Source organism: Gobio gobio, assembly GCF_949357685.1.
Source record: "Gobio gobio genome assembly, chromosome: 20".
Taxonomy (NCBI): Eukaryota; Metazoa; Chordata; class Actinopteri; order Cypriniformes; family Gobionidae; genus Gobio; species Gobio gobio.
In genome coordinates, this window is record NC_137113.1 from 32,747,068 (window position 1) to 32,760,061 (window position 12,994).

General features: G+C 39.4%; 1 protein-coding gene across 7 annotated transcripts in view; it reads right to left on the reverse strand.

Moving 5' to 3' along the window:
* Nucleotides 1-2,402: 2,402 nt before the first annotated feature.
* The window catches only part of LOC307144178 (alanine aminotransferase 2-like), a 63,700-nt gene continuing 53,108 nt past the window's right edge, over nt 2,403-12,994 (reverse strand). For 4 of the 7 annotated variants that reach the window (XM_079846266.1, XM_079846265.1, XM_079846268.1 and 1 more), the window contains 6 exons: nt 12,142-12,221; nt 10,179-10,315; nt 9,334-9,508; nt 9,083-9,238; nt 7,996-8,108; nt 2,403-3,242 (listed from right to left, as the gene is read on the reverse strand). In XM_079846266.1, coding sequence (XP_079702392.1) covers nt 3,152-3,242; nt 7,996-8,108; nt 9,083-9,238; nt 9,334-9,508; nt 10,179-10,315; nt 12,142-12,221 — 752 coding nt within the window. In that variant the 3' untranslated portion in view covers nt 2,403-3,151. Of the gene's footprint in view, nt 3,243-4,197; nt 6,766-7,240; nt 7,662-7,995; nt 8,109-9,082; nt 9,239-9,333; nt 9,509-10,178; nt 10,316-12,141; nt 12,222-12,994 lie in introns of those variants that run through there. The other 3 variants (XM_079846264.1, XM_079846263.1, XM_079846267.1) reach the window with 3 other exon arrangements.

The following is a 12,994-nucleotide window of genomic DNA, read 5'->3' on the forward strand; positions in this document are numbered from 1 at the left end:
AAAAACAGAACAAGGAGAAGATTGGGAGCACCCATGTCTATAACTCCTGTGGTACAAAAATGAAAAACTAGGATGTGTTAATCATACAAAAGCTCAGAGAAAAGAAAAAGAAAATACATGCCTGCTCAATAACCTAGCTTAAATCAAAAACCAAAAGCTTTATATATAGTTTATACATAAGAAAATTCTCCCATATCTTTTTGCCAACCACCCATCATTAGTTTGAACATACACGGGTCATACTTAAAAAAAGAGAGAGAGAGCGCGATGTCTTTTGTAAAGACAACAAACATTCTTCGAAAAACTTAACTAAAGAGTTCACATATTACCGTCCATATAAGCTTTGGCATCTTCCTGGTCTCTGAAAGTTTTCTGCATGCCGTTCAGCTTGAAGACCACACGGCTGGGAAGTTCATTTGGAAGCGGATGCCTTTCTTAACAAGTTTAGCACAGATCGTGTTGAAGGCTCTCCTCGCAGCACGAACTGTAGGTGAAATGTCAGGAGCGATACAGAGAAGTTGATCCTCTTAAAGGTCCCGTTTTTCGTGTTTTTTTGAAGCTTTGATTGTGTTTACAGTGTGCAATATAACATGTGTTCATGTTTTGCGTGTAAAAAAACACAGTATTTTTCACACAATTTACTTATCTGTATACCGCTGTTTTCACTGTCCTCAAAACGGCTTGAAAGATTTCCCTGTTCTATGAAGTCCCTCTTTCAGAAACACGTAACGAGTTCTGATTGTGCCAGCGGTTCCCGTGTTGTGATTCGACAGCAGCTTAGCGCACGCAGAGCGCACGTTACCGGAAAGGTCACGCCTCTCACCATAACGGGGATGCATGCGCTCAATGATCTCTAAGTACAGCGTCCCTGGGAAAGCTAAACAAAGGTGACTTGACTCCGGGATGAAAATAACAGCGTCTCGACGACATGGCGACAAACAAACTATACAAACGCAACCGAACGCAACACTTCCTCTTATCCACGCGGAAGCAACAAGACCACGCCCCCTTTTTCGCGTACTGTTGTGGGCGGAGGTTAGTCGACAAACTGCTCTACTGACGTCATTAAAGCAGGATGTACCAGGATGTAGTCCCAACCGGCCGTTCGCTGTAGGCTTTGAAAGGGAACTTCTGTTAAATAAAATATCTCGCTTGGCATTGAACTTTGAGCTTTATAATTTTACAGGTATTATATATGCTCTAACAGCAACATTACACACTAACTAAAGTTTGAAAAATGGGATCACGAAGAACAGGACCTTTAATGAAGCTGGCCTTTGAGTCTAGCTGCGGTCAGAATTGTGGTGATGTCTCTGGAGCGATGAATCTTGATGATAACAGGGTGAAGGGGCGGCTATCTGTAGGCGTACCAAGCCCTTGGTGTGTGCGGTCAATTGCAATAGAAGGGACTGGCAATTGAAGCAGTTTTGGGTTGAAAGATTACAAAAATTAATTAGGGGATCACTTTCTGCAACGAACTCCTTGAGGTTTAGAATTCTGATATTGTCCCACCTGGATAGACCCTCCATATCTGTAACCTTCTCCGTAAGTGCTGTGTTATGTTTCTCGAGTGCAGCAATTTTCACTTTTAGCAGAGCGATGTCCATCTTCCAAGGAGGAGATACGAGTTTCTGTTTCAGCCTGGCGAGTCGCAAGGGAGTCGTGAACGCAGCGACCTCATCGATGTGTTTGATGATACTATCAACTTTCGCATTCAGCCCAGACTCCAGCTTAGCGAGAGTCATTCAGCATCTTTTGCTTGCACCAACTTTCTTCTGCAACGACTTCAGCAATGTGTTTAAGCAAAGCTCCATGTGAGAAAGCAGGTAACGGACTCTCATGGCTAACCTCATGATCGCTGCTAGCACTAGCCTCGCTAGAATCAGTACAATCTTCCATAAAGCCTCGGGAATGGTCTGGCTTGTTCTGTTTTGACGGCTTGGGCATGATAAGCTAACAATGAAGCTAAATAATATGACTAAATAATAAATTTGAGAAAGATGGGTGAAGTAATATAATGAACAACAGAAACATGGATTGGGAGAGGTGAAAAACATGACTGATCACTCCGCTGCCATTACCGGAAGCTTAAGACATGCTTTTTTGGGGCGGTAAATTATGGCGCAAATACCAGTAAATTGATGAGCGCAAACCTTGCATGATTCATATGATTCCTCCCATACATTTTGCGTCTGAAAGGGAATCTCCTACAAATGCATATGCAATAAGGTCAGCTGCAAAAATAATTTTGCCCATCATCTGCCATGTTTGTTTACTCTACGTTTGTCCGCAAGAGATTTTGCGAGATTTCCCGTGTTCACACTCAGAAATCTGGTTGTTTGTGAATGTAATCTGTTAGTGTGTGGTGTGCTCGTGTCTCTCCACACAGGAACAAAACTGTTAAATCTATGATTTTTTTTATTGTCATGTTTGTGGTCTCTCACATTTTGAAAATCTGATCATATTTTAAAAATCTTACTCAAATACTTTACACCAATGGCGATGACAGACAGTTAAACATGAAAGTACTATGCAATCATTTAATACATTTCTCCTTATAGACCCTTTTTGGCCCAAAAAGAAAAAGTGTGGCAATGGCAATGGCAATGTGTGGTGTGACCACTGATCAGAAGCTCAAAAATATTATTTGAAAATTATTTTATTTATTTCTCATATTTAATTTAATTTTAACATCTTTACTCATATATAAACCAACTGCACAATCACATTTTGTATACAAATGATGCTAACAGACTGTCTTTTCCAAGTTCACAAAGTTACATTTCTTAACACTGCAAGAATGAACTACAGTATACAGTAAACAAACAAACATTAGTTAAACAATAGAACCAATCTTAATAGAAATGAATAATTCTGTTTTAAAATGTTACTAGAAAAATAGCATTAATATTTTAATTGTTCTCTGCCAATGTAAGTTAGTTGTTTGTCCCCAAAAGCCTTTGACACTGCCATTTATGGAAGAGCCGGGGTGGGAACTATACTGTTCTCTCAAAATGGCTTGTGTTCACCTCACATTTTTTCATGCTGTGAGATAATTTGCATAGCAGGTATTTACACATCTCAAAAGTCCTGTAGCTTTATGTGAAATTGAGGATTTGGTTAAGTCTGTCAGAAAATAAGACAGCCAGGGTTAAGAGTATCGGTCTGTAAAATGTTGGTGAAACTCCTTAATCTTGGCCAACACTATCTTCAGTTTCTCTTTTGGAGGAAGGATGGTCATTCTGTAGGAGAAGAATGCAAAAAAAACAGGTACAGTTAATCAGGAACAGTTAAAAGGAATGAAAGTCTGCCAAGAAAGTTTAATAATTTACAGTGTTAGCTATTGTGTACAGTGTCCTCCACAAAAATTTGCAAAAATTTGGCAACCATTGTAAATATGAGCAAAGAAGGCTGTGAAAATAAATCTGTTTATCCTTTTGAATTTACAAAATTCTAACTTTCATTGAAGTAAAACAATTAAAAGTGGGGTGAAAACTTACATGATTAAATACATATTTTTTCTCCAATGCATGTTGGCCATAAATTGTTGGCACCTCTAGTAAAATATAAGTACACAAATCAGGCATAACATTATGACCAGGTGAAGTGAATAACACTGATTATCTCTACTTCACGGCACCTGTTAGTGGGTGGGATATACTAGGCTGCAAGTTAACATTTTGTCCTCAAAGTTGATGTGTTAGAAGCATGAAAAATAGGCAAGCGTAAGGATTTGAGCGAGTTTGACAAGGGCCAAATTGCAATGGCTAGGGGCCAGGGGTTTTCAAACTTTATAATGCCAAGGACCCCCTTCCTAAAATCCATCTATTTTTATGTATGAAAAAACGTTTAAACTGTTAGATAAATAGTGTGACATTATAAATACAACATATTGTTTCCTAAATTAAATTGGCTATACTTAATATTGGATGTATCAACCTGAAGAAGAACATTTTCAAATTAAAATTATTTGTATAAGCAACTTTCACAATAAATGTATGTAAGCAAATCTCGTACTGCGTTAAGAATACTGCCTTACAACCTCAACGAGCAAGATAAAGGGGACTATAGGGAGACAAACTCACTAGAAAGAAGCAAACATATACAATTCTGGAAAGTGTATACGGCAAGAAAGGAGAGAAACATTTAGAAATGAAACAGAGTAGACTTTATCCATTTTTGCTTTGTCTTTTTATTCTCAGAAATTTTCTGGGGAGCCCCGGAAAGGACATTATGGAGGACCCCTGGGGGTCCCCGGACTCCAGTTTGAAAACCCCTGGGCTAGACTGGGTCAGAGCATCTCCAAAACTGCAGCTCTTGTGGGGTGTTCCTGGTCTGCAGTGGTCAGTATCTATCAAAAGTGGTCCTAGGAAGGAACAGTGGTGAACCAGCGACCAAGGCTCATTGATGCACGTGGGGAGTGAAGGCTGACCCGTGTGGTTCAATCAGACAGACGAGCTACTGTAGCAAATTGCTCAAGAAGTTAATGCTGGTTCTGATAGAAAAGTGTCCGAATACACAGTGCATCAGTTTGTTTCATATGGGGCTGCATTGCCGCAGACTAGTCAGGGTGCCCATGCTGACCCCTGTCCACCGCCGAAAGCGCCAACAGTGTGCATCTGAGCATCAGAACTGGACCACGGCGCAATGGAAGAAGGTGGCCTGGTCTGATGAATCACGTTTTCTTTTACATCACGTGGATGGCTGGGTGCGTGTGGTTCGCTTACCTGGGGAACACATGGCACCAGGATGCACTATGGGCAATGTCCTGCTGGGAAACCTTGGGTCCTGCCATCCATGTGGATGTTACTTTGACACCTTCAGGGGTCTAGTCGAGTCCATGCCTCAATGGGTCAGGGCTGTTTTGGCAGCAAAAGGGGGACCAAACCAATATTAGGAAGGTGGTCATAATGCCTGATCGGTGTATATTCCCATTCATTTTTTTTTTTTTTTACATTCCAGGATGACTAGGAGCATGAAATTGTCCAGCTATGACTTTGTTTCACAGGAGTATAAATATGAGGAAGCACAAAACAGCCAAATTCCCTCAATCCCTCATCACAATGAGTAAAACCAATGAATATAGTTCTGATGTGCAGCAAAAGATTGTGAGCTTCACAAAATAGAAAGTGCCTGTAAGATCCACTTATCAGCCATTTCCACCATCAGGGCAATAATTAAGAAGTTCCAATCAACTAAAGATGTTACAAAGATTGCAGAGATTATTTGAGTCTTGGGGTCAGAAAGCCTGAAAATAATTTATGGAACAACACCTACATCACCACAGGTTGTTTGGGAGGGTTTCAAGAAAAATTCTCCTTGCTCATCCAAAAACAAACTCCAGCATATTCAGTTGTCAGACACGACTGGAACTTCAAAAGGGACCTGGTTCTGTGGTCAGATGAAACAAAAACAAAAAAAGGAGCTTTTTGGCAGCAAACCCACCAGATGGGTTTGGTCCAAACAGGGATAAAAATTACCCATGCCAACGTTTAAATATACTGCTGGATTATGTTGTGGCCCCCTTTTTTTTTGCTGGAGGTCCTGGACATCGTGTTCAGATACATGGTATCATGGATTGTAGCAAATACCAACCTGACCACTTCTGCTAGAAATCTTATAATTGGATTGTGGTTGGGTCTTCCATCAGGACAATGATCCAAAACAAACATCAAAATCAACACAAAAATGTGTCTCTGAGCACAAAATTAAGCTTCTGCCATGGCCGTCCCATTTCCCTGACCTTAACCCTATAGAAAATGAGTGGGGTAAACTGAAGACGAGATGCACCAACATGGAGCTGGGAATCTGAAGGGATCCTGTATGAAGAAATCGTCTCTTGTCAGGTGTTCTCCAAAGTCATTAGGCATTATAGACACATGTCCTCCCTCATTACCTGCCTTGTTTGCTCCCTATTTATTCTCTTTGTTTTGGCAGTTCTCTGTCAGCTTGTCATCTAATGTTTTCTGTCATATGTGCTCCTTGTGTCCTGCCTTGCCAGTCCTGTCTGTTTTATTTTATGAATTTAATAAGGCCCATCTCTCTGCATCTCTCTGTCCTTGCCTCTTCTCTCAATCCCAACTCTGACAGTAGAACTGGCCAAAAGAGGACTGGGCATACAGAAGGTGGTCCGCCGGAAGCTAGATATTTGACTTTATAACATGTTAAATATGGATATTTTTCTTACAAAACCCCATCGTTTCGCTTCAGAGGGCCTTCATTAACCTCCCGGAGCCGTGTGGATTAATGGATGGATGCACTCTTTTGGGCTTCAAATTTTGGTCTGCCATTCACTGCCATTATAATGCTTGGAAGAGCCAGGACATTTTTTAAAATACAACTCTGATTGTATTCGTCTGAAAGATGAATGTCATATACACTTAGGATGGCTTGAGGGTGAGTAAATCATTTGGTAGTTTTCATTTTTGGGTGAACTATCCCTTTTAATGAGCCCAGTCTAGGAGATGGGAATGCTGGGGATACTGGGGATCTTTCTGGCAGTTTGTGGGGTATGTATACATAAGTAGAGGAAGAAGGCTTCCTCCATCTCAGCAAAGCGGTGGTCCCAGAGATCCTAACTTCGGTGTTCCTGAATCAGGGGATCCTGGAAGACCCGAATCAAGTGGTCCCGGAGGATCACCCTGACTCCGGTGGTCACAGAGCTCCCAAGTGTGGAGGTCCCAGAGCTCCCAAGTGTGTTGGTTCCAGAGCTCCCTATTACAATCATGGAGGCTGTCCTTGAGCAGCCCGCTGTTCCTGCTTGTCCTGTTGGGGTCGAAGAGGATGCCCTCATTTTTGTAACATAAGTCAAAAATTAACTTTCCTGTCCTGTCAATTGTGCGCGCAAATGAAATCTTGTCGTGAAATTACCAAAAAAGTACCAATAACTGATTACTTTGAAAATTATAATTTATATATAAATTATTACTTATCCTTCTTTCCCAGGGTGATACATCCATTAAGGACCACTCCTGGGAATTTCTCCATTTTATAAACAAAGTGTACTTCTGACCATTTATTCTAGGGGTGCTTCTCAATATTCCTCCAAGTTTCCTCGCTCCTCTGTCCTCCATCATATGACCCGGAAAATGATCAAGCTCAGCCATCTTATAGAACATCTCAACTCTCTAAGTGCACCGCAAGGAACGAGGAGTGAGAAGGCTTCCTGAGGAGTCATGAGCAAGGATACACAGGTGTATCCTTTGCGGAAGTGTTTTATCGACTAAACGTGACACACATATAAATTCTCCTCCCCCTTCACATCTTGCCACAGTTTATTAATTATTATAATTATCATTTATCAATTATCAAATACTCATGTACAAGACAAAAGTCAAATTACAACAACTGTCGTAGGACAGTTGCAGAATTATATTAAAGCACAAGAAAATTAAAGGAATTTAAACAAACTATACAACAAATAAAAAGCAGATAATAACTGAAAATAATGCATCGTTAATAATAACTGGTAATATAAAAATATGGACACGTGGTATTTTGTGGAGGTTGAAACCATTAAAATATAAATAGTTATCTCTAATGTTCAAAAATCCAGATGTGCAAGCTAAATCCAGCTTTGAAGTGATGCTAAGGGGAGCGAGGGTATATCATTTCACTTAATTGAATTCCTCTGTCCTTGTGCCTTTTCTGAAGGGGTGGAGCTAAGACACGAGGAAAGGAAACAAGGATGCATAAATAAGAATGGAGAAGCACCCTAGCATTTTTTATAATAACCTTAAAGAACCATTGAAGTCAGTTTCATGTGGCAATGTTTGTGTTTTGCTTGAGTACATGGCTTTGTCTTTGTTTGTGTTGGACATGTGCTCCGCTTGCCTTTCCTATATATTGTGCTTCCTTTCCTCTTGTGTTGCTGGACATTGTAACTTTGTATGGCCTTTCATTTCAGATGTTAATTCACTGTTAATCTATCATAACCAAAGACAAACACATCAATGGCTGATTTTATTAATCTGGATTGTATAAAGGGAGAGTAACCTGAAATGGTAAGTGCCTTCTCGCTGTCCAAAGCCGCTGCCGGGAATCAAACAGATGCCAGTTTCTTCCAGAAGTGTCATACAGTAGAACATATCTGGAGATTGTCCCTTCTCCTAAAATTTGAGGGGATGGGGGATTTCAGTTAACATTTTCAATGAAACCAAGTAATTAATAAATAAATAATTAATTAAAAGAATGGTTTAACAAAGAAAATATTTATATAATATATAATTATATAAATGATATAATTTACTTGAACTCATTGGCATCAATCTTTCTATAACTTGTCATGTGTAGGTCTTAATGCAAACCATCTTCTCAAATACTCAGTAGTGCTCACTTTTAGAACCCGATTCTGACATTCTACTTGAGTAGAATATTTTGCATGCATCATACTGATGCAAAACAAGAAAGAACCAACAACCAACAAAATATTACCAATTACATCAATATGTATTTTACATTCATTTATGTCCCTTTTGATTTCAGGGGTAGTTTATTGTTAAGGCCTATTGACACTGCACCGACAGACGCAGACCAACGCTGACAGTCACCAGATTAAAGAACATCACATCTTAGACATTCTAACAATCTCCGACAGATGCCAACAGACTCCGACAGGGATAACACACTGAACCGACAAAACCCCAATAAGTTTCTGTTGCCATCTGTTGGTGCGTTGTGAATTGGTCTTTAGGGATAGAGTTGGGTTAATGAGCCATGTAAACTTAAAGTGAGCTATGGTAACTTAAAGTAAAATGTGCCCCATGAATCCCAATCAAGTCACTTCAAAGTGTAGTTATGGTGCAGTCACATTAGCACTTTAGCAAAAAAAAAAAAGTCCATTGTCAATGGTGTAGTGATGTATAAAGCACAGCTCACACAATCACTTTCAAACCAGGCAACTGTTTGTTAGTCAACATGGCAAATTCACATGACTCAATGCAAAATCTGCCTGGGGAATTCTTTTGAAATAATTGGATTTTGCCCATGAAAATTTGCAGAACAGCAGTAAATGTACAAAACCTTGGTTATGCCTATAAAAAAGAACAGTTTTTAGATTTTACGGAGCACAGGCCGATTCTACCTTGGCCTCCAGGATGGCTTTTGGTGGGAGGTGGATACGTGGGAAAGTGTACATTGCACCCTGCACTGGGTTACATTTTATTCCTGGGACTTGATTCAAGATCTCTTGCGTCATGTTGGCTTTCTCTGCCAGTGTGGCCAAAGTTTCTGTGCGTTCCTGAAGACAATGGAGAAAAGGTTTGATTACTTTCTTCTTGGCTAAAGAAGTTTCTTAACTGGTACAGAGAAAACAATCAACAGGATGTCATAGACCTGGATGAATGTGTCATATGAGGGTTCATCTGGTTGAGGTGGATTGACCACCACATCTAGAAGAGCCTGACCAGGTACTGGAGGACAAAGCCGCACAGACACCAGCTTAGTGAGTTGAACTTTCACCTCAGGGTCTAGATTTACCACCTCCATATAACCACCACGAAAACCACACCTTCAAGAAGCAAGAAAGACAAGTTTAGTGCTGGACTATTTACTTGATCTATTTTAGGGCAGTACTATTTGGTCAAACCACAATATTTGTGTATGCTCCTTCCACATCATCTCATAACCTACATTTCAAATTATGGAGGAACAACACATGATTTTTTTTTTTGGTTATATATATTGATGAATGTAATATAATGTGAATATGTTTTATGTGCTTGTGTGTGCAAGAACAAACCTCACTGATTCTGGCTCGACAAATAAGTGTTTTTAAGCTTACATTTACCATATTTGATGAGCTTTTTGTATGTGTGTTGATCAATGTTTAAATGTGAATAAAAGTCTAAATTCATCAGTTCAACATATAAAGTGATTATGTCTCTTCAGATGTCTTAAACCTTTTGAAGTGTCAACTTTTGGTGTAAGGCTTTAGCTTTCAATGGATAGACAGAAATCTCTCAGGTTTCAAAATATCTTCATTTGTGTATCAAAGATAAACAAAAGTCTTATAGAGCAGGAATGACATGACAGAATTGTCATTTTTAGGTGAACTAACCCTTTAAGAACAAATGTTATTAGGAGGAGTCAGATTCATTCAATTCTATAATATTATCAACAGAATACTTCTTCCAAATAACCTGAAGATCATTTGCACTTCTCTTGTTTTGGACACTCACTCTCCCATGTAGCACTTTGATGTTGAGTGAAACGAAGCTAGTTCCACTTTCTCAGAGTATTCTGGACCCATTTCAAACAGCACCTTCTTAAAAGAGTTAAACTTACACCCGTCTGCATAAACATTGTCCTGATAGACCTGGATAAAGCAGGTATATTGAAAACATTAACATTGTTTGTTTTGTGTATTTAAAAACCATATACCGTGAGGAAAATAGGTATTTGAACACCCTGCTATTTTGCAAGTTCTCCCACTTAGAAATCATGGAGGGGTCTGAAATTGTCATCGTAGGTGCATGTCCACTGTGAGAGACATAATCTAAAAAAAAATCCAGAAATCACAATGTATGATTTTTTTAACTATTTATTTGTATGATACAGCTGCAAATAAGTATTTGAACACCTGTCTATCATCTAGAATTCTGACCCTCAAAGACCTGTTAGTCTGCCTTTAAAATGTCCACCTCCACTCCATTTATTATCCTAAATTAGATGCACCTGTTTGAGGTCGTTAGCTGCATAAAGACACCTGTCCACCCCATACAATCAGTAAGAATCCAACTTCTAACATGGCCAAGACCAAAGAGCTGTCCAAAGACACTAGAGACAAAAATTGTACACCTCCACAAGGCTGGAAAGGGCTACGGGGAAATTGCCAAGCAGCTTGGTGAAAAAAGGTCCACTGTTGGAGCAATCATTACAAAATGGAAGCTAAACATGACTGTCAATCTCCCTCGGACTGGGGCTCCATGCAAGATCTCACCTCGTGGGGTCTCAATGATCCTAAGAAAGGTGAGAAATCAGCCCAGAACTACACGGGAGGAGCTGGTCAATGACCTGAAAAGAGCTGGGACCATCGTTTCCAAGGTTACTGTTGGTAATACACTAAGACGTCATGGTTTGAAATCATGCATGGCACGGAAGGTTCCCCTGCTTAAACCAGCACATGTCCAGGCCCGTCTTAAGTTTGCCAATGACCATTTGGATGATCCAGAGGAGTCATGGGAGAAAGTCATGTGGTCAGATGAGACCAAAATATAACTTTTTGGTCATAATTCCACTTAACGTGTTTGGAGGAAGAAGAATGATGAGTACCATCCCAAGAACACCATCCCTACTGTGAAGCATGGGGGTGGTAGCATCATGTGGGGGTGTTTTTCTGCACATGGGACAGGGCGACTGCACTGTATTAAGGAGAGGATGACCGGGGCCATGTATTGCGAGATTTTGGGGAACAACCTCCTTCCCTCAGTTAGAGCATTGAAGATGGGTCGAGGCTGGGTCTTCCAACATGACAATGACCCGAAGCACACAGCCAGGATAACCAAGGAGTGGCTCTGTAAGAAGCATATCAAGGTTCTGGCGTGGCCTAGCGAGTCTCCAGACCTAAACCCAATAGAGAATCTTTGGAGGGAGCTCAAACTCCGTGTTTCTTAGCAACAGGCCAGAAACCTGACTGATCTAGAGAAGATCTGTGTGGTGGAGTGGGCCGGGATTTTGGCCCACTCCACCACACAGATCTTCTCTAGATCAGTCAGGTTTCTGGTCTCCTGCAGTGTGTGCAAACCTGGTGAAAAACTACAGGAAACGTTTGACCTCTGTAATTGCATTAAAAGGCTATTGTACCAAATATTAACATTGATTTTCTCAGGTGTTCAAATACTTATTTGCAGCTGTATCATACAAATAAATAGTTAAAAAATCATATATTGTGATATCTGGAATTTTTTTTTTTTAGATTATGTCTCTCACAGTGGACATGCACCTACGATGACAATTTCATTCAGACCCCTCCATGATTTCTAAGTGAGAGAACTTGCAAAATAGCAGGGTGTTCAAATACTTATTTTCCTCACTGTATCTATATATCTATATCTATATATATCTCTATATATATATATATATATATATATATATATATATATATATATATATATATATATATAGGCCTATCATACAAATCACCTCGTCAGACATGAGGAAAAGGTTCTCTGTCGCAGCAAATCGGATCACGTCTTCAATGCACTGCCGACTTTGTACTTGACCTGTCGAGTAAAGGCAAGCAGCAATGCCAGATTATTTTAATGTTTTCCAGCCCAGATATTGTACATAGCCTTCACCACTGAAACAATTTTAATGAAATAAGCCACACTTATTCTCTCTCTCTTACGTATCTGACAAAATTATTTGGCAAAAAAAAAGGCAAGCCACGGCAACAGGTTTTGTTTTACTATGCAAAAAAAAAACATACCTTATTTACATACAAAACCAGGGTGCTTCTCATTTATGAAATTGTGCATCATTTTCAGAGGAATATGAATGGCTCGACATTAAATTAAGAGTAAAAATCTGCATATCTGTGATATGTTTACCTTTTATAAAGGGCATTTTTTCCCTAATCTTTTAAATATAGGCTATACTTCAGCTTTCATTTTATATTCTTAAATTTGATCAATACATTTAATTAGAATAAGACACTATAGGGCTGTTACCAATCAAATTATATAATCTACACTGAAAAATTACAACTGCATTAAATAATGTTATGAGATTGTTTTAAATAGTTTTTGAATATACAAATAAGAAATGTTGGAAAGAATGTTTACTAAACTGCCAGTAGGTGGCGGCAGGTGACTGTCTTAATGAGTGAGTCATTGAGTCGATGAGTTGAAACGGCTGATTCATTAATTCCTCATTTACAAATAGGTTTCAAAACGCTGAGGCATTCAGTAACACACTGTTGCTGTGGTTCTGCTGTGATCTTTGTTTGGAAACAAAAACAGTCAATATTGCATCTAAAATATAAGTGACTTAATGT